This window comes from Apis laboriosa, unplaced genomic scaffold, assembly GCF_014066325.1.
Source record: "Apis laboriosa isolate Shangri-la unplaced genomic scaffold, ASM1406632v1 scaffold91_cov154, whole genome shotgun sequence".
Classification (NCBI taxonomy): domain Eukaryota; kingdom Metazoa; phylum Arthropoda; class Insecta; order Hymenoptera; family Apidae; genus Apis; species Apis laboriosa.
This window is the reverse complement of record NW_025224773.1, coordinates 409,555-436,683: the sequence shown is the minus strand read 5'-3', so window position 1 is coordinate 436,683 and position 27,129 is coordinate 409,555. Positions and strand designations below refer to the sequence as shown.

General features: G+C 34.2%; 1 protein-coding gene across 9 annotated transcripts in view; it reads left to right on the top strand.

The window, feature by feature from the left end:
* Positions 1 to 27,129, top strand: part of LOC122719620 (hemicentin-2) — a 401,244-nt gene that overhangs the window by 365,908 nt on the left and 8,207 nt on the right. For 3 of the 9 annotated variants that reach the window (XR_006347654.1, XR_006347655.1, XM_043945581.1), the window contains exons 17-21: positions 1,864 to 2,279; positions 5,535 to 5,642; positions 8,586 to 8,707; positions 22,173 to 22,844; positions 25,364 to 26,134. Coding sequence is in view for 2 of the 9 variants with exons in the window: in XM_043945581.1 (XP_043801516.1) it covers positions 1,864 to 2,279; positions 5,535 to 5,642; positions 8,586 to 8,707; positions 22,173 to 22,844; positions 25,364 to 26,131 (2,086 nt within the window). In the remaining 7 variants the exon portion in view is untranslated. The other 6 variants (XM_043945582.1, XR_006347657.1, XR_006347656.1 and 3 more) reach the window with 6 other exon arrangements.

The window sequence follows — 27,129 nt, the reverse complement described above, 5'->3', positions numbered from 1 at the left end:
TAGTAGAAAATTAAAAAAAAAAAAAAAAGTGGACTGACATTTCATATAGCAACGCTTTTGATGAATTGCCAACGTTCACGCATATCCTATGCATATGCAATTCGTTATATAGAAGGGGAAAAGAGTCAAATTTTATTATCGACACTGTCACTATACTTCTAGATTTCCACTTATTAAACTTTGCATTTAAATATTTCCATTCTCACAATGATCTATATATTAAATCTGTTGACATTAAGTTATCAAAAAATAAATTTTTTTAATCTGTTCTTTATTGTATTTAATATATTATCCTTAAATTTGTCATTTTTAAGATATAAAAGAATCTTATAAGAATTTGCTTAAGAATTTCAATCCTTTGTATCGAATTCTCCATCACGATAGTAGTAGCTTCTAAGAGAATCATTTTACAAATAATAACAATATTATATTTAGTATACTAGTATATAATATCGAAATCACTAAAAAATTTTAAATTTATATTTTCGAATCTACATCACTCTCAAATATCTCTATTCTTATCCCTAAGAACTTATGTAATCAAATCAGTCTATCAAAGCATCAGAGGAGACCAGGGAATCCCTGCTCATATCTATGTGCATCGAACGTTTCGTTAATTAAGAAAAAAAAAAGGAAAAATTGATCAGATCAAAAGCGATTCCAGCATTGCAAAATGATTCTTCGGTTTCTTTCGTGAAATCGGACACAATGGGAGTGAAAAAAATATTTGGGAAATGCTTGAAACGGGTCAGAGCGATCGAGCGAAAGTTTAATTAAAAAGTTGGAAAAGAGAGGGCGTGCGAACGACGATAGATGACTTTGTGCAGAGGGGAAGCAATCAAAAGGATTCTTCGTTCTTTTTTTTTTCTTTTCTTTTCTTTTCTTTTTTTTTTTTTTTTTTTTTTTTCTTTATTATTATCTCTAACTCTTTTCTAAATGCTGTGTCCATATTGTAATCGCGTAATTCGAGTATCTTAGGAAAAGTTTCAAGGGGATTAACGAAGAAGCGACATCTCTGTGTCATTTTGAAACAATGGAGGAGGATGAAACAATATCGCTCCTCTTAATGAACGGATTTTGAAGGATTTAAACGTTTTATTTATTTTATCGATTTTGCAGATCGAGTCTCTTTTTATACCTTTTCGGATTTTGACGTTTTATAATTAAAATTATAATTTGTATAATGGGATTTATAGGGAAAAGGAATATAAGGACAAGAGAACAAAGGAAATTTAATAAGACGATATGAAAGTACATAAATAATCGTTGATACAGAGATTGTATCCTCATTTCGGTTAATTTTGGTAAATTGATCTTTTGAAGTGATAAATCACTATAATGTCGTATACAAGTGAAATTCATAACCACGATAATAGATTACCTGTCTGTAACCTGAATAATGTAACACTATAATCCTAACAATGCATTTCACCTCATTCAAACACGAAGTACATCTTCATTCCTAAACAAGTACCCTAATTGATCATCAATAGCACTATGATAAATTATTCGTAACTTTATCTCTCCATTTCCTTTAATCTTATTTTAAAGATAACAATTCTACTATATTTCAATTTTCAAAAATACTGCAATAATCGTTTTCAAAAGATTCAAAGATCCCTTTAAAAAGAAAAAACTTCCAATTTCCACAATCTTATATAAACATCAATCTCGAGATCCTTCCTCAACGAAACACTAGCCCAAAAATAAAGAGACTCGATCTACAAAACCCTGATCAAATCCCTAATCAAATATCGGGACACAGCATAAATTTTAAAGATCGAACGACGCGCGATCGCCTGTCATTGCCTGTCGTTTACCAAACGAAAAAAAAAAAAAAAAAAAAAAAAATGATGCAAACAGTCCAGACGGTGGGCCACCGAGTCCAACAGTGTCCTCCCACTCGACCCAAACGACGGTCCATCCAACTGCCGCGCCCAGGTGGCCACTGAAACCCGGTGTGCTGGTGCACATCAATCGAAGCCACAGCCTGCGATCAGGGCTGAGCGTACGCGCGAACGAGTCGCTTCGTAACGAGTTGATGGGCAGCCGGAACGAGCCGACTATGGCCGATCGTTTCATCGTCGAGACAACGATCGCGAAAGTCGGCGGGAGCGGGAAAATGTTTCGCAGGCGGAAGGAGGCGCCGCAGAGGAGGGTGACCGTGTCCGGTCTGCATGACGAGGGTATGCTTGCCAGGGCTAATAAAATTAAGGCGATGTTTGGAGTGCAGCTTAAAGAGCAGGCCACTTTGCCGGGAATTTCGAGAGAGAAGACAGGTGAGTTGAGGGAGAGCCGCCAGGGGGTGCCACACACTCCCTGCCCTGTAGTAGAAGGGAGCGACGATCGCTTTAATGTTGGCACGCCTCACGTTTCGACTCTTCCGCTCTTTTCACGTGTGTTTTTACGCGGTAATCAGCTCTCGACTCTCGACGGTTCGTCGAGAATTTTTATCCGTTCACTGTGTTTCCCGGGGTGAAAGGTTAACTTGATTACGAGGGAGGGAGGGAGGGTGGATAACTTGGTACACGAGGGGCAGGAGGGAATATAACGGGAGGAAAAATTAGGGAGTAAAATGTAAATTTAATACAAGAAGCTTACCGGAGGATAACCTTGGACCGAGAAATAAAGCTTTCTGTGCAAAGCGCGGTATGTTAACTTTGTGCTGCTAATTACTGGTAAGAGCGCCTGTCGTGGCTCGTTAATGCTCGTGGATAATTCTTTTTTATGTTTCATTTTTTCCCCCTCCTTTTTGTGTGTGCTTCTTTGTTCAATCGTGCTCGAGTTGATACAAGATCAACTTGTAATTTCATTTTTATTATAAGGTCGTCTATAGAGACGAGAATTAATACAGGATTTGTGGGATATAAAAAAAAAGTCAAAATAGTCAAGGAGAAAGAGTTTAAATTAAAGGAAAATTTAATAGATTATTTTGCAAATCTTAGTTTTTTTAAATGTATTCTATTGTTGATAATTTTAAATCATTAATATACACGTAAATACGAAAATTAAAAAAGAAAGAGTTAAATCAAAATGTTCATTATCATCTTAGAAAATTTTTTCGATGAAGAATCTATCGGAATTTTATTATTTGTTTTGATTTGTGCAATTTATTATAATGAAGAGACAAAAATGATATATTGATAACTTCTTCAGAGAAGGCTTAATTAGAAGAAAAGGAAGATAAAAAATAAGTAGAATTTTTAAGAAAATTTATCTTATTACCAAAGTAATATATATTTTTCAATCGAATTTAAAAAGTTTCATCGCTTCGGTATAAAATCTTGATTTATTAACCAAATGATCCGAGCCCCCTTAATTAAAAATACCGGTTGCTTGCAATTTTGCTGTATTCGACGAAGTGTATCGAATATTTGATAAGCTATGTTAAACACGATTGATGCTCGTTCGAACGAAAAGTCGTATAATGTTTGCACAATTTACCAACATTAAAAACGGTTCAGTCGATCTCCCTTCCTGGCTATGGATCCTCATCGAATCGACCATGATTTCTTGTTGGTCGTGTTACGGTTTCAATTACGTTAAACGATGGAAAAATTCGAATGGCCCGATTCGGCGCGAAACCCAAACGAATCACGCTCAACTGAATATTTTATTTCGTCGATAAATAACCTGGTCGAATTTTTCCATCGTTGGAAAATACGAGGAGAGCTTTATTTCCATGCGTACCTCCTTGTTTCTTCTTCTGCGTTGCACAATTAATGTTTATAAAAAGTAAAAGATCTTTTTACAAACACGTCTGCAGGTCTTTTTTTTTAAATTTGAGATAAACGTTGTATAGAATGTGATTGTCGATTCGATTGTAATTGAAGAAAGTAGGTTGATATAAAATAAAGGACGCATTAGTATAATATTATATATAAATAATTTTCTTCTAGAATTTTTTAAGGCAAGCATAAAATATTGAAAACATTTGAGATGAAAATAGATGTATTATTTTATTTAAATATATTATTATTAATAAAAAAAAATTAATAATAGGGAGAGTTGAATATTCCCTAATAATAGGGAAAGTATTAAATTGAAATATAAAAATGAATATCTGTTCTAAATTTTATAAAAGATGTATTGAATTATTCATGATTTAACTATATACATTATGATTAAATCTATATAAAATCTTTATTTAAAAATGCAGATGTGTTTTGAAAAAGATATTCCTACGCTTGAAAGAAGCTTTTTTAATCTTCAAATATGACTTAATTATCGGTATATTGCGCCATTTTTTAGCCATTTTTACGCTTACCAATCGTATAATTTTTCTGTAATTCGAGCTCGCGTGGCATTAAAAACCAAGGCACATAAAACGTAATTCTAGATTAAAGCTTCGCAGAAAAAGAAGGTAATGTCCCCTATGTGTAATTAGAACATTTAATGTTGTATCAGCATGTACATCAAACGCAGACGCCACTAGAGTAGAACGTGTACCTGTGTGCCATTTAAAGAATTAAATATATATATATATAATTCCCATAATAAAAAATTAAATATTCTCATAATATTTAAATTAATGCGGAAAATTAAAAATCTTAATTGAAATAATATTGTTTCATTTTTAACATTCATTTTTAATCCGTGATATGAATAATAATTTTTTTCATTAATTTTTATATTGCACTTTCATTGATTATACATGTTTCATATATAAGTTATTATTATTATTACCGTACGTTTTTCCTTCACGCTTAATTAAATATTCATTTAATTCGTTAATTATTCAAATATGAATAATACGAACAATAAATACAAAATTCATTTGGTCAATGATGAGAACCATTTATGAACCAATTATATCCGAGAGGAAAAAATACGCGAAAGGCTTGAGAGAAAAGTGGTATAAACAGTGAAACCAGTAATTTCTGCTTATTATGAATAAAATTAAACCAAAAATACATTAAAATACATTTTTATTGTATACTCGTAAAACTTATGAAAAGAAACGAATATCATATTGTTTAAAAATTAAAACATTTACAAAAGAAATTATTAGAAATTATTAATAAAAAATCTATATATATATATATATTTATCATTGAATTATTTATTTATTTATTGTTATATTTATTATTATAAATGATTCTCAGACAATCACTTTCAATGTAGTTTCTCAAAATATTAATAAAAGTTTCGAGAATTTTACACCATAAAGACATTTGAGAATAAATTTCTCAAGAGTTGTCATCGAAAGTTATTTTTCACAGAACACAGAGTTAAGACTGATTATATAAATATTATTAAAATATATTACACATTTTTAATTCTTTCAAAAAAATCATTCGTTACTACTTTTCCATCGAGCCTCTCGAGCAAACAATTAAAACAAATATGAAACAGCTAATTCTACCAAAAGATTTTTTTTTTTTTTTAATAACACGACCACGCAATAATACAATTCCTTTACGAATATCATGCCAGTCGCATGGAATAAAAATTGCTTCGTTGCATCAGTGTCACTGTCGTTGCTTGTTTTTTTTTTTTTTTCTTTCTTGTGTATGTTTTGTGTGTCCCCTTAGCCGTGACTTACAAAAGAATAGCGCCGCAGCGGAAGGTATTGCATGCGGAATCATCCCGCGAATTGAACCGAGCCAACGTCTCCCGTAAGCGAAAGAAACCAGGCGCAGGTACGTATATAAGAAATCGAGGAATGTGCTTCTAGACTCGTGATTCTAACAAAGATCTCTAACTGATTTTCTTCCCTTTAGTCGCCTTATCTTTGCGACTATCTATATTAAGACAAACTTTTTCCTTAACATGGAGTGTTGTTTCTATGTACAGGAAATATTAAAACGTGTAAAAAAGTGAAGTTGTGTAATAAAATTATTATAAATAAGTATAAATGAGTTATTACTATTCGTCAATGTTATTACGTGTCGTGGAAAGATGATCTGTATAAAGCAAACTTTTTCCTTAACGTGGAGTGTTTGTGCGTACAGGAAATATTAAAATGTGTAAAAAAAATGATTACAAATAAATGTCAATGAGCTATTACTATTTATCAATGTCGTTATCATGTCGTGAAAAGATGATATAGGCAAATTGAAAAATAGAAATTTGGAAAGTTGACGAATAATCATTGAAGTTGGTAAACAAGTGAAAAAGAATACTGTGAAATTTGAACTTGTATTTATTTGTTATCAAAGATTTATTAATAAGTATTTGTATGCCTTCTTTTTCTCGTATATCGTCTGCAGAATTGAAAAGATTTGTATTTCACTTTATATTGTAAATTGATGAAACGAGAATTAGATTTTGTATTTGAAAGTATATAGGGTGATTCTGAAAAACGAAATTATTTGAAAGTTTGACAAATTGGAAATAGAAAAAAAAAAAGAAAAATTGAAATTTCTTCGAAGTTTAAATTGATAATGAAAATATTTGTTTGATAAATAAAAAATTTGTAGGGATGAAAAAGAGTATGAATTTTAAACTTCCTCTTTCAATATTGTGAAATATTACTATCAAGTATCGATTTTTCAATATGTTAATAATTTAGATTCAAAAATAAAAAGAGATATTAGAAGATTGCATTTTTGTTTCTTTTTATAATTTTTATAATTAAAAAGCAGCATAATCCAAAAGGAACATGCGGAGAACATTAGGTGAGCCATGGAATATTTTTCTTCTGCTTGAAATATATTGTTGCGTGCATCTTCTCAATAATTTTCGAGCATGCAGCTGACATTGATTAAAGTGGAGTTATAAATTTAACATTGACAGAAGTAATTTTCTAAATAATTACGTGAAAAATATAAAAAGAAGATACGTGTCAAACCTTCTTTTCCTTTTCGTTATTTATAGACTATTTCAAAAGACTCTGTGATCAAAATGGCGTAGACTTGCTACTCCCTTCGTTACATTACATTTAAAAAGAATTTCAAATTATCATTATATTATTGAACTTATATACTACTTTATATTACTCACTTAATACAAATTTCCAATTTATCAATATTGCAAATTACATGCATACTATATTAACATAAATAATCCCTTAATAAAAATTTGAATTAAAAAATGAAGTAAAACTTTTTAAACTCCAATTTAGAAAAAATGTTAAACCTGTTATTTGTTATACGTAATTGATCTTGTAACAAGAATATACATTATATTCTTCATTAATATTATCAAAATATACGATCCACAAATTGTATTACAATTATCTATTACAATTACATCCATATAATTGAAAAAATAGCATTTCGTAAAAAGGAATTTTAGTTCGTTTCCAGAATCACACTCAAAATACAATTTTTTAACGATTCATTTCGATAATGGGATCGTTGATAACGTGGCAAACCACCGATGCAACCGAACGAGGAAATATTGTTTTAACGCACACCCTTTTCCATGCGACGGAACAACAATTTCTCGTACTCCCGTTTCGGTTTCAAAATATTTAGGTTAAGAAGAACGACACGACGATGTTTTCAGTCGATTCAGTCGAGGACGAGATCGAATCGAGGAACGAAATATATTGACATGAGAAAGGGATCGACGATTCAATCTCATTGTTGGCTCGTTATAAATCCTGTACGTATAAACATTCGCGTTCAAATAACACGCAACGCGTATACAAACGTATTTACAATACACGAGATGATTGTTATTCGCGCGATTAAAGGCTTGTGCCGGTTTTGCACAAGGCAAAAGCTGTGAAACGTTCTTAATTTAATTATCGAAAGGAGAAAAATGACGAAGGGATCATCGTATTTGACACCGCGTGTCAAACGATGATGAGGATTGTGGTTTGCGTTTTATATTTTCTTGGCAATCGATTATCGAGAAAAGTTTAGTATAATTAGTTGGAAAAGTGTTGAAAGGATATAATAACGTGTCAATTTTGAACCTTTGATGTCTAATTTTTGTAATTTTTATATACATGTCAAATAGAAACATTCATTTGTTAAATAAAAAGAATAAAATTATTATATAAAAAGAAAAAGTATTCTATTTTTGTATAATTCGATAAAAATTATTTGTACATTTTTTTAAATTATTATCACATCTTAAATAATGAGATACAATCTTTTTCACATACAAAACTGTGTATTATCTATCCCATAAAAATTATATATCAAGATTCAAAATTGACCATTTCCCACCACTCTTCTCGCGAAACTGAACTGCATGGATAAAATACAACTATTACAAAAGAATCTATACGATTCATATGTATTTAATCAAGACAAAATCCAACATCCCTTATTGCCCAAAGAAGACAAAGACCAATCAAGAATATATATTCTCCCGGTTACAATTTCCTTTATACATATATATATGTATATATACACTATTCTAGCGTTTGCAATTACACTTGAATATTTATCAAATCAATTCTCTCTGTCTGCCTTTACCCCGATGCACCCGAGATTTCCGTTTCCACTCTGAGAACAGTCCATAACATAGAAATCCTTCTTCGTGAAAGGACACGGTTTCTATCTTTCTCTGTCTCTCTATCTCTCTCTTTCTCTTTCCCTTTCTCTCTCATAGGTCTCTTGAGAATTGTCGACACGTCACGTGTCTCCGTTTAATTACGCAAAGTCATGTTTCGTTTGCGCTTACAGATCCCAATCAAGCTGCGAATAACAATCACGTGAACAGCGTGTCGGAGGGACTTCCGGAGTCCGGGGCGAAGACGTTTTACGAGAATTTGCCTTTCCACGGGATCCAATCACCGCCTAACAAGGTCAGTATCGAGAATCGATTTGTGCACGAGAATCTTAATTCATTGTTCGTTTTCGGCATGACGATCTTTCTTTCTTTCTTTCTTTCTTTCCTTCTTTTCTCTTTTCTCTTTATTTTTCTTCCGTTCTCTTGATCGACAATCGGCCATCTTGTTGGTAACGATGAGATGCAAATGTTTAATGGGATCATTTTTTATATTTTAGTAGTTTTTACTTAGCAGATGTATGGATTGAAAGTGCTCTTTGGTAGAGGCCATTCGAGGATTGAAGGATCTCGTAGCATTTTGAAACATTTTTGCGAAAAAATTAAGGAAATTGATGAAGGAAATTCTGATTTTTAGAGTTGAACATAGAATATTGGCCAAGGATAGCTTTCTATTAGCGAGAGTTAAAGATTATTGATTCTTTGTATTATTATTAAGTTTAGTATCAAAAATACTGCTGGTGAGTTTATTCTGCTTTCATGTTATGGAAGAGAATAATTTAATTTCTTCTGACAAGTTATATTCCTATAACGCTATCTGTAAAGAAAATTTATTTGCACAAAATAATAAAATTTATTTTTGTATATTCGTAACACGAAAATTGTCAAACTTCGATGAAATAAAACTGTGTTGGGAATACTTTTGCTTGCAAAAATCAAATTCAACAGTTTATAAAAAAAAAAAAAAAGAAAAAAGAATAAGGTCAAGAAAGTTACCGTGAAATAAAAATTCAACAGGGATGCTCGAAAGATTCCAAGAACAAGACAAACATTTTTATTCGCGCAAGGAATAAGAGAAGGAAAGGATAAATCTAATTCGGAGGGGGAAAACTGGCAAAAACTGGCGTGATAGAAAAATAAATAGTAAAAAGGCGTGATAAAACTGGGTCAAGAAAGTTACGAGTAGAATTAAACAAGAAAAAAAAAAAATTCCAAGAATTGTACGCGGGTGTATTTACTCTTACAATCCGGTTCGAGGACAAAAACAAGGGTAGAGGGGGGAGAGATACATGAAAAAAAGGGGGTCGAAAATATCAGGAACAACCGGCTATACTCGAGCGGCCCTCGACCGCGAAACGCGCGACCGAGGAAAGTCAGCGTGAAATAATCGCATTATAAAGGGATGGAGTGGAGTGCTGACCCTCTTTCCCAAACCCTGGGAGAACACCGGAAACACAGAGCTCAGAAGGAAACGCGATGTACTGCACTTTGTGCCCGGAAGAGTGGCTTCGAGCATCGGAGAAATCGTTGGAAATTGTTCACCGTTACTGATTTTCAACTTATACCTCTACCCAATTGTCCCTCTTGCGGAAAAGATTGGAAGCAATTTCTGCTGTTGAAAGAATACCAAGAGATTCGATTGAAATTGTTGGACGCGAGAAATTTAGAATTGTATCTGATATTTAACTGGTGGAAGAGAAATATGAACAAAGATAAATAATTTTAGTAGAAAGACTTTGATAAATTGTGTCATCACAATATTTTGAAGCTAATTAAATACACAGTAATTCGAATAGTATATTTTTTTAGTATATTTATATATCATTAAATATAATTTTATTTTCTTTATTTTATTAATGTCAATTTATTATTTGTCAAATAATAGAATAATATCATGGTGAATTATCGTTCTTCAGTCACAAACAAATGAAATTCTTATGAATCTTGGAATCAATTGAGAATAATTTATTTATCGTTTATGCTTGGATAGAATATTTACGTCGTATTTATTACTGGAAAATATTTTTGTTTGTCATTTCATGCTTCACGAAAGTTTTAAAGAAGCATTAACAACAGGAAGGAAATGAAATCGGTTTAATATCTCGGTTTACGTAAATATCTTAAGACGCGGCATTAAAAAATTCCGCTCGTGCCCCGATAGGACCAATAATTAAAAACCGAGCATAGCCGGCATATCCTCCATTAAAGCGGAACGAGCCAAGCGGAAGATTAAACGGGGAATAATTCAGCGGAGTCGCCAGCAGAGGGCAATTTTAATATTGTAACGTGGCAACATTCTGACCTTTCTCGATCCCCCCGAAACCCTTAAATTCCTCGCGTCGTTGCTCGTGTTAATACTTTAAACTGTCAACTCCGTGGCACGCAGTCGTTCACAACGAAAGTAAATCGACCAGCAACAGTCCAAGGTAGATCGATTTCACGTTTATTAAATAATAAACTCGAACGAGGTGTCGTCCGAACGAGCTAACGCCATCTGGAAACGTAGATACATATTTTAAGAACTCAGCTTATCGAAATATATTGTTAAGGATATCCTAAGAAAGAAATAGAATATCGTCAATACATTAATTATGTGTTAAATTTTGAGAGAAACAAATTCAATTTGTCCATTATAAAATTAATTAAAAAAGAAGTAGAATCTTACAATCGGAAGAAGAAAAAAGTATTTGGATTATAAAATCAAGAATTGATTATTATTCCAATAGATTATTCATTCCAAAAAAAGAAAAACCATCGCAAAATTCGCATTAAGATTCGTGCAGAATCTCAAGGACGAGGACAAAATCGCGCCAATGGTCTCCTCCACTCTTCGAGTCGTAAGTTCAGGGCGTCTGGTGCGACAAAGGTGGGGTTAATTCTCTCTTATTTAACCAAATGTCCCATTAATGGCCATATCGGAAGCACAGGAACGGTTCCTGTCCAAGGTAATTGAGCATGGGCAGGAGAGGAGGGCGCGAAGAGGCAAGAAGGGAGGAGGCAGTCGCCCCTTTGTCGAGTATCTTCTTCTCGATCCCAGAAGCTTTTACTTCTGCGCTCGTTCGATGATTCCATATTTCATCAACCCGCTCGACCGTCCACGACAGATTAACGCGTAAATTATCGATCGGTGGTTACATCACGCGTGCACAAATGTTTATTTATTTGAAAGCCAAGCAATACCCAGTTTTCCGACTTCGTGCTATGATAACGCTGATTATTATTTGCCTGGTCCAATTCGAACGCGATAATGAAATTGATGCGGGGTTATTTTAGGAAGGGAGAGGATAAAAATATTTAGAGAGAAGATTGAATATAAATACAGGGTGTTAATATGTTTGTCTAGGACATTTTTGGAGAATCGACAAATCGACGTGTAAATAATTTATAATTTAATAAATAATCGATTTGAAAATAATTTTAGATATTTATGTTTTTGTTTTTGCTCTGGAATTCATCAGAAATCGTACGAATATGTTTACATTCTGTAATGTATTATGAAATGTAATTGGACGAGTTTAAGGTAGTTTATTTTATCTAATTCAAATAGTTTTGAAGACATTTTGAAATTTTTTTCTTTTCAAATTAAGATTCAGATAAAATTTTCTATAGCTAGTTGCTTCTAACTCGTTTTGGTTTGCTAAACTATTAATTTATATCTGACATTTCAAGTAGAAATAAAATAAATAAAATGAAAAGAATTAAGAAAGAAAATGATTTCATAAGATTTGATTATGAATCATTTATTCGTGTTATTGAACACAAAATAAAAATTATTTTCAAAAATTGCACAAAATAATAATATTCATAAATAAATAATAGGATTATTCATAATTTATTATATTTCATAGTTGAATTACAACATGCAAGAAATTAAGCAAATATTCGGAATATTCTAAGCACCAATGTAGGTCACGTTGTGTCGAATGGAAATAAATGATTTAATATTTGATAGGGAAAAAGAAGCAAAGAAAATATTCAAAGAATAAAATCACTCTCGTTACACGAGAGATGAAAAATAGATAATCCGCATTTATCTACGCCTTCTCGAATATTTAATGGATTATAAAGGATTTGGGGATAAAAAATCGTATCGAGATCTCGTATGAGAGATGAAATGTTGAATTTTTCTCGATTCTTCGTTTGGATACAGCAATTCGTCCGACTTTCTTTTTCTTTTTCTTTTTCTTGAATTATGACACTATTTGCATTTAAAAGAAAAAACTTATTTTTCTTTCTATCCTTAAATTCTTAAGAAAATGTTATTTGTGAATTGTTATGATATCTTTTTATATATTGTTAAAAAGCAAATTGGATGAAATATTTTTAACAAGTAAAGTATAAGGACACAATGTAATAAATAATTCATTTTTATCCTTCACAAATTTATCTCTGTCAAAGAATTAAATGATCCGATAAATTCAATAAATTTTATTTATTAAATTATCAATCATTTAAATACAAAATATAAATTATTATAAATGTAAAAATTGATGGAAAAATTATCCTCCAGAATATTCGTCACATTTAACGTTACAATTATATTTGTAACAAATAAAAAAAAAACGTGTAAATACAGATTATAAGAACGAATGATTAATACTATATTGTGTGTACAGAAAATATGAATGTCAGAGCAAATTAACATACTAATTACCTCGAACGAAACGTTTCTGTAATTTATTGTATTTAAACGACTACTTTGTAATTATAACACCGGAACACCTATTCGATTTGTCATATTTAAAAGGTTTTATATTACGTGCTCGAATGTAATAATCTATGTATCTTTCGACACGGCCATATGAATTAGCAGTTTTAATGTAAAATCGATGGTATTTTAAAATCGAGCTGGAACAAGTCTTTCCTTTTTTTTAATTCCTCACGGCTCGAATCGTATTCGAAATTGATCATCTCAATCAGTCACTGCTCCGTTCAAAATTTCTACAAAATTCTACAAAATTTATTCAAATCGAGACACAGTCGTGAAACTATATTTTCCACAATGTAACAATGTTGATTGTAGAATTTAAATGAGAATCAAAAATGATTATACACTATATAAAAATATAATATTCTTAGTTAAGTTTATCCAAAATATTTAAAATTATACTAAAATCAATATCTCTATTGAACAATTTCGTTAAATACTTTTCCAATATAAAATAACATTTATATAAAATAATATAAAATTTATTACACGAAACATTGCAAACATTGTCAGTTTCGACAATGCAAATCATCCATTAATTGATTTTTTTCGATCGAAATTTATTCCAAAAGTGATTCAAGAATATTTTTTTCGACGACGAGAGAAAAATTCAGAAGGTATTCGTTTGGGAATTGTTGACGCCATTTTCTTCTGCCTGATGGCCCTTGGATTTCCTCTTACTCTTTGAGGGCTGATGCTCGATATGACGAAAAGCAAATTGAATTGGTCCTCTGGGAAGAGTTCATGCTCGAAATGATCAAAGTTATCAGCGGATAGAGGATGGGGTAAACCCCCTTTTTTTTTTTTTTTTTACAAATCATCCGTAAGATTTATCAGCGATGCGAGAAACTTTTTTCCTTTTCTAGCTATTTATTTTTCAATGAAAAACCAATTTTTTTTTTTTACAATTGAAGAATTATTTTTTTATATTTATTTTCGTAAAATCTCAAAGATAGCCATTATTTTAAATCCAATTTAATTTTCGCCTGTTAAAGAACTTTTTTAATTTTTCGTGCCACTTTCAAAATTTTTTTAAATTTCCTTGAGATTTCTCAAGATGTTGGAAGAAATTTTTAAATGAAAAATTTAAAATCTCCCTTTCTTTTTCTTTCTTTTTTCTTCAATCGAAGTTAGAAGAAAATTTCAACTATTTTTTTAAGCTCCTTCTCTCGGAAAAGAAATGATCAAACTCTCTTCTTATTTTATCCTTCTCGCTAAAGCTCGCGCACTTAAAATATCATAAATGAATCAAAGAGAAAGAAAGGAATTCGAATCAAACTTGTAACAGGAAAAGATAATGGGCAAATGTTTTCATTTTAATAAAAATCGAGAATAAAAATCTGAATTCTGGAACAATTCTCTTAAGATAAAGCTTCCTCGCGTGGGAAGGTTTCAAAAGAATTTATTCATTCGTTGTGTTAAATTGGTGATCCTATTATAAAGATGTTAACGATCTCTTGAACAAAAAAATTGATATATATTTCGTCGTAGCATTATATTCTTGTAATTATTGCTATTTCACTTTTTCTTTTCTTTCATTTTTCCGTTTATTCATTTAATTGCAACAATTCATTTAAACTGTATAAATAAATAATCGTTGTTAACGATATATAAAATTATTTTTAAAGTGAACTGAAATTGAAATATTTAATCATTTGATAATCATTATATATCTTATCAAAGTTCAAACTAATATTCAATGATTCTAAAAGTCGGACATTTTGTAACTGCAATGGAGTTATGGCGGATCATAATTTTCCTTAAAGGTTAAGATAAACTCGAAAAAAAAATAATAAACCAAGAATATTTGATCGATGAAGAAAAAAAGAATGAAATACTACTTATAATATATACATATCGGTTACTAATTTTTATATTTTCGTTTCCAATTATAATAATCCTTCCATACGCGAATACCAGAATAATTCCAGAGAAACATAATTCCACGTCGCGTTAAAATACTCCCACTCGACCGCTAAGTGGCATGAAAATCGGAAAATCAACAAAACGAGTTGTACCTCCCCCCCTCTCTCCCCTCTGCGGTCTTCGTTTATAATTACCATCGTTGACAAACATTCTCCAAAACATTTCACACGCGCAATGCGGGTGTAATAGAATAATCGGGGACGGGCCACGTTAATCTCCAAAGCGTAAATAACATCGTATAGAACGATGTTATGCTTGAATTTATTGTCGGCGATCCACCGATTTTAATTGGCTGACTTGTTTACGTTTCGCCTTGGACTAATAGGGGATGAATTAAAAGAAAAAAGAAAGTGCTACTAGTCTTAATTATTAAAGATTTAATGTGAAACAAGAGATAGTAAATCCTTTGCTTCATTAAGAAATAATTCTATCCCTTCCTTCCTCCTTCTTTTTCCTCCCCTATGTATCATCCCTTCTCGATCCATCTCGTTTTATTCTGATCTCGTCAACGATACAATGCAATAAATACAATTCTCCATCCTAATGCGGAAAATCCATTAAAGTTAAAAATTATTTCACGGTGGAGGGGGAAGAAAAAACAAACAAACGGGAAAGGGTTTGGCTACGATGGTCGAGAACTACGTAAACAGTGTGATTTATTGTGTTATTCGGTGAACAATGATTTCTCTTTTGATTCTTTTTTTTTTTTTTTTNTTTTTTTTTTTTTTTATTAGATGTTGTAAATGAAAATTTTGGTGAGAGACAAACAGAGATATAAGAAAGATACATTTTCATATATTTTGCATTAATAGAACATTAAAGAATATAAAGGGTTAAATGAGATTCTATTGAGATTGTTTATTTGTATTAATATTTGCTTCTCCATTATTTTCTGATGGTATTTGCCATTATGATAATGGTAATTTTATGTTACGTAAATTTCTGTTTGAATGTAAATGATAATATAATAGTAAGTGATGTTTATTCGTATTTTCAACGAGCACAAAATTAAAAAAAGGCAATTATACAATTTTGCCGGTCAATCTTTTATCGGATAAAATGGCTTGTAATATGGATAAAAATAATTTAATTATTATCATCGAATCTTTAGACTCACGACGAAGCTAAAAATCATCCCTTATCGTAATACCTATAATTTACATTTCAACTTCAATTTTCGAATCGAAAAGTGATGAAATATAAAACGTTAATCGATAATACTCGGTATAATTCGCATGAAAATGCTATACAATTTTTCCTCGGCACAAAAAAATCAACGATATCACGTATAGCGAAACAGTTGTCCACAAACTGTGCGAACAGATAAACAAGAAACCTGGAAACGTCAAAAAATATCCAACCATCCGAAAAATTCATCCTATTTCGCCCGAGAAAAACCGTATACGATCACATACGCTCGTTAAAACAAAAATCAACAAAATTATTCACGAATGAAACCTCATAAAAAAACGAAGGGAGGGGGGAGAGGAAGGGATAAACCTTTCAACCTAATAATTCGACGAAAAGTATTGCTCTCTTTCTCTCTCTCTCTCTCTCTCACTCTCTTCCCCTCCATTGGAATTGCAAAGCAGCTTCGAGCTAAAAAAAAAGCTCGTCGTTCGACGAGCGTTCATCGCAGTTTTCGCCTGTGTTTTGCCAGGGGAAACGTTTAACTGAAAACTGGCAACGCGCTTCGTCGTCCACTTTCGACATCAAAGAGTGGATAACAATGAATAAAAGTTCCCTCTCCGCCCCCCCGATAGGGGTGGAGAACGCCCCTAATTTCGGAAATGGAAACGAGCGAAACTTCTGGGGCCGTGATCACGTCAAGGAAGCGTTATTGTTCCGATTGAGGGTGAAACTAGCGGGGAGGAAGGCGAGGGAAAAATGTCAGAAGAGAAAATAATTAGCCCGCGAAGCAAAGTTTTCATCAACGAAGCCGGACACACACAGGTATCAACGATCGTCTGAACGAGTTGCTCGAGCACCACGAGTTGTTGATCTTCGTCCTCGAGAATTTTCTATTGGAATTTGATTATCTCGCTGGACCCTTCTCACCTTTGAATTATATTTCTTCGTTTTTCAAGAAGGAAATTTGAGAAAAGTGTAAGCTAAATCTTGAAAGGTGAAGAATTAATTTTAGAATAGTTTGAAGCTTAGTTCTTTAAATTTTCTTCTTAAAGTTTGAGATGGTGGTTTTTTTTTTTTTCTACAAAAATTATTTCAAAAAGAAATGAAAGTTATGGTTATTATAAAATCCAATTAAACTTCTTTTTTATTTAATAATTTCTAGGAAATTGGAAAGGAAAACGTAAATAAATTATAAGTGGATAAAGATTAGAAAAACTTATCTTAAAAAATGTATTACAGATAATTCGTATAACTTCCTAATATTCCACCGTCAAATCATTCGTGTACAAACGAGGGATCGGACCATTCCACTAAATCCTCTAAAATTTCCATGCGTGCGTACGCAACTTGTGGGCAAGGTTAACAGATGATGACAACGGGTGGGCATTATCATCCATCTTGACACTTTGAGCAAGCCAGCCAGGAGGATCAATTTCCTAGAGACGCTAAATAATCAGCGAGTCGATAAATGTTGGCCAATTTGCATCTCACGTTACCGAGCCGGCCCTCCTGTGATTACGCCATGGAATTGCCACGATGGCTGATTAAAGATGCAACGCGGCATCGAGCGCCCTTCAAAGCCCTTTCGACGGCCGCTACGATGCTTCAACCCCCCTCCTATTCCGCCCTTCCTCGTGGGTCGTCCATCCATTTCAATAATTGCGTGCCTTACCTGATCGACCAACTGTAACCTCCTCCTCTTTCTCCTCTTCCTCCTCCCTCTGTAACCTGTTGTTGCATTGCGCCTCTTTTACGTTTGATCTTTTACAAGCGGATCGATTGTTGTTTGTTGTCGCAACCAATCCTTCCCAATTAACAAACCGATACGTGTCGACGATTAACGTTGCTCGATAATTGAGTGCATTGGGAAGACTGCGGCGGTGAATGTGCAACGGTTGTTCGACTCAACTGGGATGGAAGGGAGTTAATTGCGGCTCCTTTGGAACGAGCGGTTACAAAGTTGCGAGGAAGAGTTTTTGAGGAGGAGATAGAGTGGGAATCGATGTTGCGAGGTATTTTATGGGGGAGGTAGTTTGGCGGAATTTGTTGGAATTGGAGTCTAGTTTCGTTGGGGAAAAATGAAGGGATAAAAGGAGAGATTGATCTCTTGAGATTTGTATTGAAAATTAATTCAATTAATTAAAGATTAATTAATGATTTCAATTATACTGTAATTATATTGTAAATATTCGTATATTTTTTTGAATATTTTTGATTAAAAATTCGATATAAAAATGAAATTTCACGATCCATTGTGATTAATTATTGTTATGAATATTGGGGGAGTTTAATTGAGCAAAGATATCGTTTTGGAATTTTTTTTTTTTTTTTAATTAAAAATTAAATTGGCACGAGTATGGGGTATCATCGCGCCGTAATCATCTTATAACATGCTTCTTTTCAATTTTTACGAGTAATGCGGCCAGTAATCTCGCTGGAACAATGCGCCTTAATTTACTCTTTAAATTAACCCACTAACATAAAAAACATAAACCGCTCTTTGTTCTTTTGAGGATACCGATGGAAGGAGTTGAGTGGATTAAATGCACGACAAACGAGATTGTTAATATACATAATTGCATTTACCATGCCATTTAACTTCAGCATGTCAATTTAACAAAAGAAAAATTCGAATACCGGGCCAGGTTAAATTACTTTTTTAATTTTCTTACGTTTAATTACGAGTAAATTATATAAAATATCTTCATTGTATTCGTAATTAGAAAAGGATTGCAATTTAAGATTGCAAGATAATTTTCATTGTTTTACAAGATTTACTTGTTTCATCCTTATTTTGTAGAGAGAGGAGAACGATTTGCCCTACTTTCAACACTTTTTAAGACTTTTATGTCGTTATAAAATTAATCAAATTAAATCATAAAGTTAAAATTGAGTTGCATACCATGCAAAGTTTACGTCTACAAAGTTTTTCAACGTCGAAGTATTCGTTTTGGACGAACGTGACATAAACTTGAATATTTTTTTTTATATAAAACAAACATCGTTACATATATATATAAAAAAAAAAAGTATCTCAGAAAAACTTCTTGTAGTAAAAAATATTCCCAAACGTACGATATTAAAAATAATTTCCCAACCACAATAATTATTTAATTTCAAATGAATTAATCCTTTGCAAAATCTCCAATTATTACTATTATTATACTACCATATTAATTAATTCCACCATAAAATGGAAGCAGAACACGTTTCACCAGCAGCGGACTATAAAAGATCAATCCAAAAAAATAAATAAATAAAATGCAATCTATTTAACGCTTCTTAATTTATTCAACTGGAGCCAATCGCCACGGTTAACAAAACATTCCAAGCTAAAAAAGTGTCGCGGAAACTTTTCGCGCCGACGAGAATCAACCGCCTAAAACCGTGAAATTCGTTCGGGGATGGCGAGACCCCCGATGGTGGCGTCGATAAAGCAACGGCCTCTCTCTCTCTCTTTCTCTCTCTTTCTCTCTATGTAGCAGAAGCGTGTGAAGGGTTAATGAATGGATATTCAGGCGAATCCGTGCAAACCACGAGCCCGTCACGCCGACGTCCGTTGGTAAACGGGAAACGAGTCGTGGCCGTCATAAATCGTCATCGACGCGGCGGATTGATCGATATTGCGCATCGAGGCCGTGTCAAAATTACACAGAGAGATAACATATTAATTCTCCGATCACCGTCCAACACCCACTGTTCCAACAAATTTACTCGCGAATCTTTTCACGTGATCCCCTCTCTCTTGTGTAATAATTTCTATCATTTTCTTCGATCACAGTCGATTTATCGAAAAAAGCTATTATTATTAATTTTTTGGATCTTGATTTGATTGTTTTTCTTTTACTGCATCTTATTATCAGTCTTACAACGAATGTTGTAAAGATTTTAATTCACGATTACAATATATATTGTATTAAAAAATTATCAGGAGAGTGGAAGTTTTTTTTTCTTGTGAATTATCTCGTACTTTTATATATTGATCGATTTTTTTTTTTTTTAATTCTCTATGGATTGTTACGATTGTGACGATTAATTATTCAACATTGGCATTGGAATCAACGTAACCAGGTAAGTGGAATGATCGAGAACAGAGTGGAGCAGCTATAGAGCAGCTTGTTTCCTTTTTGTTTTTTCTTTTTTTTCTCTCTCTCTCTCGCTTTTTATTCGCCCGTTGATCTTGGAAGAGCCTGGAACCGACTGACAATTTTTTGCCCGCTCAGATTGAAATGAAGCAAACGCGACAATAGCTCTCTCGATGACCGGATCTCATTCTGCAGCCAGTTTGCCCGTTTCGCCTGTTTGCTTGCACGGCGCTAGTTGACATTTCGAGCGACAATAGCTCGGCCAATGGTTGGTGAACGAATTTTTTGGACAAAAAACGGTCTCTGTTACGAATGAGTATCTGTATCTCCGGTTCGATGACGATAGTGTATAAACGAATGAATAGTGAGATTATAGTTTGGTATAATTTATATTCTTGTCATTCTTTTGGAAAGAATAGTTTGTAGTATTTTTGATGTATTTTTTTGTTGATTGGATTGTATGTTAATTGGATTAGAGATTGTATTTTTAAAAAGATGATAAAGTTAAATGAGATGAAAGAAAATATATTTTATTATTTCAACTCTATGAATTCTTTAAAATCTTATAACAATTCTATAATTTTTGCAATAATTTTATAATTAGAAGGTGGCTAAAGATTTTTAAAGTTACTGTAGTTTAAAATTCGTAAAATTACTTATATTACAATAAAAGAAATGTTATCTCATGCCACTCCATTTTGTTTTAAATATGCTTTACCATCTCTTTGAAAATTTGAATAAAAATTTTTGATTTTTCAATAACGAAATATATCAAATATACATTCAAAATTCTCAGAATTCTTATCTTGTTCTCATATTTTTAAAATAATTTTAATAATTTGATTCGTTGAAACGAATTTTATATCGAGAAGAAAGATATTCTAAGATATTCTTCATTTCAAAAAATATACGTCCATATTTCTTTTTTTTTCGAGGCAATGAACTGGCTGCAATTTGACGATTTTTACGAAACCCAAAGGTTGTTCAGTGCGTGTATCGAAAATTATTTCCTAGAGATATGTACAGAAGCATTGTGCACGTTTAAAATAGGAATAATTCATTCGAGGAAGATTTATTTCAATAAATGATAGCATAAATTTCTCGCCTATTTTCCACGAACTTTCGATCGTGTTTGGTGTTATTCGAAATTAAATACGTAAATGTCCTGAAACAATGGAAAATAGATTAATAATAGCTGCTTTGTATTAACAGTTTATCTTATTTTCCGATATTTCCTTTCTGGCTTTCGTTAAATGCGAAACAAATGAAGAATTGTAACGTTTTAACGATATTTTCGATATTTGATTTTACATCTGAAATTCGAGATCATAATATTTGAAATAAAACGTGGATAAACGCCACGATAAAATCGTTTGATTCATCAAATCGTTGATATTTTCAATTTTATTGCAATTTTATTTCTAGTAAAATCTCATTGATTAAAAATTGTTTCTCATTTTTCTCAGCACTGAACCGTCCGAAGGGTTTCAATTCTTTTCACTCCAATTATATTAAAATGATTATCTCAAATTAATATATAATTATATATAATATATATTTAATATACAGGATCACATAAACTTATTTACTCCATAGCATCGATTCTTTTTTTAATGACAATACTTCCTTTGATTTCTACGCAAAACTACTCATCGATCGATAAGTGTAAAGCCAATACAAACACAAATTACCAATCAAAAAGAAACAAAAGAAAAGGTAAAATAACCTTCCCTCGACTACTAAATTCGAATTTCATGAACATCCACATGCAAACATTACATAAAAAACATATTTTCTCGAATATAAATCTCATAAACATCCGAAAGAAAAAATCCTATTTCTAAACGAATTAACTAGATTGGAGTGGAAAGAGGGATGGAGCATAAGTAGCGGCCGGTTGTCTTTTGTTTTAGTTGGTTTCCCCTATGTTTGCCCGAGTTTCGGCTTTGCATGGCACGTTGCACCACCACCACCACCACCATCATCATCATCATCACCGCTCTGTGCCGAGCTCGCCGTGCCCCTCGCGGCCTCCCAGCAGAACGGTGTCGCTCTGCGACGCCAGTTCCGGTTACGAGTCGACAAGGAGCCATCTAGGCCCCCACTATAGCGACTACAACGTGCCCAGGAACAATTCGCCCGTGTTGAGGTACAACAGCTTGAAGCCACGGCGAAGGAAGAACAAGCGTTCCCAATTCTACTCGCTCAGATTGTGCCGCGGTGGCGAGAACTCGCAGATTCACAGGAAGTATCAGCTTTACGCTATACCGATATACAAGTGCCCGCACAAGGCAAGCGGAAGCGCGAGCACGATAACGTCGATCGTCAGATCATCGGGTACACCCTCGACTTTGTCGACGAGTCGAGGCCGAGATCAGAATCGATCGAAGGACGAGGAGGAGGAGGAGGAGGAGGAGGGTCGGGATAAAGGAGAGCCGTCGATCGAGAAACGCTCCCAGATGCCGCCACCTGTGCCCGCGCCAAGGAAGCGCAAGAGGACCGATCCCTCGAAGCACACGTATCAAAACGTTCCCAATCCCGTTTTTCCGGCGAAAAACGCCTCGTTGTTGCTCAATGGAGCCAAGGTTTGTCGACACGCTCGTGTCCTTTCTCGTACACCCGTTAAGTATACCCGTATTATTGGCCTGCCTCGAAGAGGAAGAACGTTGCTGCCTCCATGAAAGGGAGGGAGGGGAGGGTGGCGTTTCTTGCGGTTCCCAGTTGGAGAGGAGAAGAGGTGGGATTGATCGCTTGTTTCAGGGTGATCGATCGATGGAACGAATCTCTCTTCTTGTTCTTGCATCCTTTCCCCTAGTCTAGTTCTTTTTTACTTACGTAATGCTCAGCTCGGTTGATAAGGAGGATGTTTTTCAGGAGGAGGTTTATTTAGAGACGTTTCCATTTTTCATCGGGAAATGAGGCTTTGAAAATGTTTGTAGACCGATTAAAAGATGCGCGATGGTTCATCAATTGGAAATAGAAAATTATCTCTCAATTTCGATTATTTTCAGTTTCAGTTTAAAAAATTGAAGTTCAATCGGTCTAAGGTTTAACTTATTTTCAAAGATTTGTTCAAAAATCAAAATCGTTCACATTCTCTAATGAATTTACAACGAAATACAACTTCTCTAACTTCTTAATTATCACCAATATGACGGCTATTTTCCCGAATTATCTATCTTTCCTCGATCTCGACGAGATGATTCTCTAGATGGTGGAAAAGACGAAACGAGGGATTGCTCCGTCCAATAGAGGGGGCAGCAACGTAATTCGAGGGGAGAGGCCAAAGTGTAAATCCTGTCCTCTAAGCACCAGTTTCTAATAATTAGCATCTCTCGCACCTACTGCATGAGTACGATTTACGTTTCCGCAATAGATATAAAACAGCAGCTTCGAGCAAATAGGAGGTAGAGTTGCCGGAGTTGCCCAGTTATAATCGGAAATCATATTTTCCCTGCTAAGCTGGATCTGGCCACCTATGTAGCGACCGTCCTTGTGTATGTCGGCCGCTTATCAAGTAAGTTTCCACACACGCACACACAGTCACGTCACCGACGATAACCGACACGTACACACATATACACACACACGCACACACGTGAATAACAACTCATTTCTGGACAACACAATTCTGCTTGCCGCCAAGCTTTTCAACCCGATTCGTAAAAAAGGAAAAAAGGGGAGGGGGGGAAAAAAAGGAGGTGAAATATTATTTCTCGAATCTTTTTAAGAGCGAAGGCTGCCTCTCTGTATTCCCTCTCCCTCTCTCTCTCTCTCTCTCTCTTCTATATCCTCTTTTTTTTTTTCGTTTTCGTTACCTTTCATCCCGTTTCGTTTTTTTGAAAACGTCTCTTTTGCACCGAGCCAAGTATTGTTTTAAAGAGACTGTAAAGAGATATTTACTCGGCTCGTCCGGTGGAAGCTGTACCGTAGAAACGCGGATACGGCTCGCAAAGTCGCTTATCGCGGACGAAAAGGGAAGAAAATTCTTTTCAAGATGCGACGCGAGCTTCAAACGATCCCACCACGTTATAACGAGTACTTTCGACGAGAAAGTACCGCGATAACGATGTTTCGCTCATTCTCCGGATTGCTGTGTAAGTATGCGCGCGTTGGATTTACGTTTCCGTGGTTCAGGGGAATTCCGATCGATGGTCACCATCCTATTTTCACCGAAATAAAATTGAGAGAAAATGAGATTTGATGACGGAGATTTGATCGTTTGAATGTTGGAAAATAATATTGATATTAGAAAAAATAAATTCATCATCATTTTTTAGTTTCTTGGTTAAAAGTAATTTAATTTGCAGATAATTTGACAAAGAAATGACAACAAGTTCGTTCTCGTCAAGAGATATTGTCAATCTTCAAAAAAAAAAAAGAATATGAAATAATAGAAAAGATCAGATATGAAGATAACATAAAATATTTAAATGATACGATGGATTTTACTTTTAGATAGTCTTAACAAGTTGACTCGCGTGTCGATCAAATATGATGGACGTATCTTTTTTTAAGCACGTCATAGCGACTCGAAAATCAATATTATTAATCATACATGATAGACACATTGTTTGTAGATCTTGAAGCGTGATGACACGTGAAATAAATAATAATGGCATGAAAACTTCTCCATTCAAATGTTATCTGTCAATACGATCAATACCTCCCATGATATTCTCGTCCTATTTGCTCACGAATCGAACAAATCCAATCGATTTAGGATATGATAATGAAGAATTTCAAAAAAAATTTCGTTCGAGCTTCAACAATACGAACATTTTATTAAAATCAATCTATTTATTATCGTAATCTCTACGTATTCATTTTCAATCGAATTAATCGAATTTGAAAAGTTTCAAAATTCACGGTATTACCGAAAAAAAAAAAAAATAATCCATGGCAATGATGTTATCGTCATTATCGAATCCACGAGGAATCCGATGCGACCGATCATCCCTCCCCGCGAGCCGTAATTATTCGAAATCGCGATCGAAAGACGAAATAACATTTCGCCTCCAGCCTCCGATATCGCGATAACCGGCATTAACGACACCTATCCCGACGGGCGTATCCCCCCAGCGACTAACCGTGCCTGTTGCAGACCGACAGCCTCTACAACTACAAAGAACACTACCAGCAACAACACAGGCAGGAGATGCAGCAGTACAGCTACCCATTACCGAGCAACAGTTCCAGCCAACTAACACTGCCACTAACGCGCAGCCTCTATCATTCCTCGATAGTTAGCCCCTTACAGACCTCGTACGTGCACGCGAACAGCCGGCCCCCAACATTCGCGCAACAGCACAACGAGAATCACATGCCAATGACGGCGGCGGCCGGCCATCCGGCCGAGGACCAGCAGAATTACGCGAATCACGACCCCGCGAGGCAACCGCAGCGCCGCCACGCGGCGAACCGGTCGAGCGATCGGGGCCAGAAATACAGGAAGCACAAGCGTAGCGAGAGGAAGCAGAAGCAGAGGCGGCCTGATATCTCGAGGAGGGCGGAAACGTACGCGAGCACGCCCTCCTGCGAGACGAGTTTCCACCAGGTCCAGGAGCTCGGTATACCCGAGACGTACAAAATCTCTTATCCCCATTACTACGAGGACGACATCGCGGAGTGTCCAACCGAATATCACAGAACGAATCCGAGCTCCCGCCAACAGATATGGGAACGGCAATCGTCGAATCGTTGCCCGGCCGAGAACGCTACGCATTACGCGGATACCGGGGACACGAAGAACAGGAACAAGTCGAAGAGACTGTCGTCGAATTTGGGCGATGGAAGATCGCCGTCCGCGCCTACGATAATGCAGTACGCCGAGCTGCACTTCCGGGACGTCGGTCAGGAGATCGATGTCTAAAAGGTCAGTCGAAGTAGGGGAGATAGATTTGTAGGCTGGATTCACGCTGTGGGTGATGATGGATTGGAAACGTTGGAATATGAGAGATTATGGGGGACTTGGTACGATTCGGGTGAGATCGGGTGAGATCGGGTGAGATCGGGTGAGATCGGGTGAGATCGGGTGGGATCGGATGAGATCGGATGGGATCGGATGGGATCGGATGGGATATTGGTATTTCTGTATTGCCAATTAAGATTGTCGGGATAATTTTCCATGGTAGGGAGAAAATGATGCTATTTACATTAATGAGAGTTTAGAATGAAATTGGATTTGATTGATTTGAGATGCGCGTTAATTATGGATCTGGTTATTGAAAGTGATAAACTTGATCCGAAGTCTGCTTGCTCACTTGTGTATAGTCCGAGTTGGGATTCAGAAATAGTAGGAGAGTATACCGAAGTCTCGCCCGATCTCACTCGAATGTTTCTCGAACCTTTGATTCTCAGAATTCAAAACGAGAAATTGTGAAATTAAATATATATGTTTTATAGAGAACGTAAATACGAAATTTGCAATTAAATTTTCAAATTATTTTTAACTCTTTTGCATCTGTAGGAGATATCTCTAGGTTTTTAAAATAAAAGAGATATCTTTGTTTGACGTATTTTCTTATCGAGATAAGAGATATCTTGTGGAAATCAGATTTTGAAATCAAATATGTAAAAATTGATGAATTATTGTATAATGATTGTGTAATTAATGAACAATATGATATTTGATAAATAAGATTAAAGATAGAATGTGTTATATTTTTATTTCTTTAGATGAAATATAAATAATATAAATATGTAAGATATCATATGAATGATATCTCATCAGAATATCTCATTCATAGATGCAAAAGGATTAATTAAAGAAAAATATATATATATATATATGTATAAAATATACGATTCGACATATAAATTGGTTTAAATTTGTTAATATTATTAAATTTATTAAATATGTATTTGAAA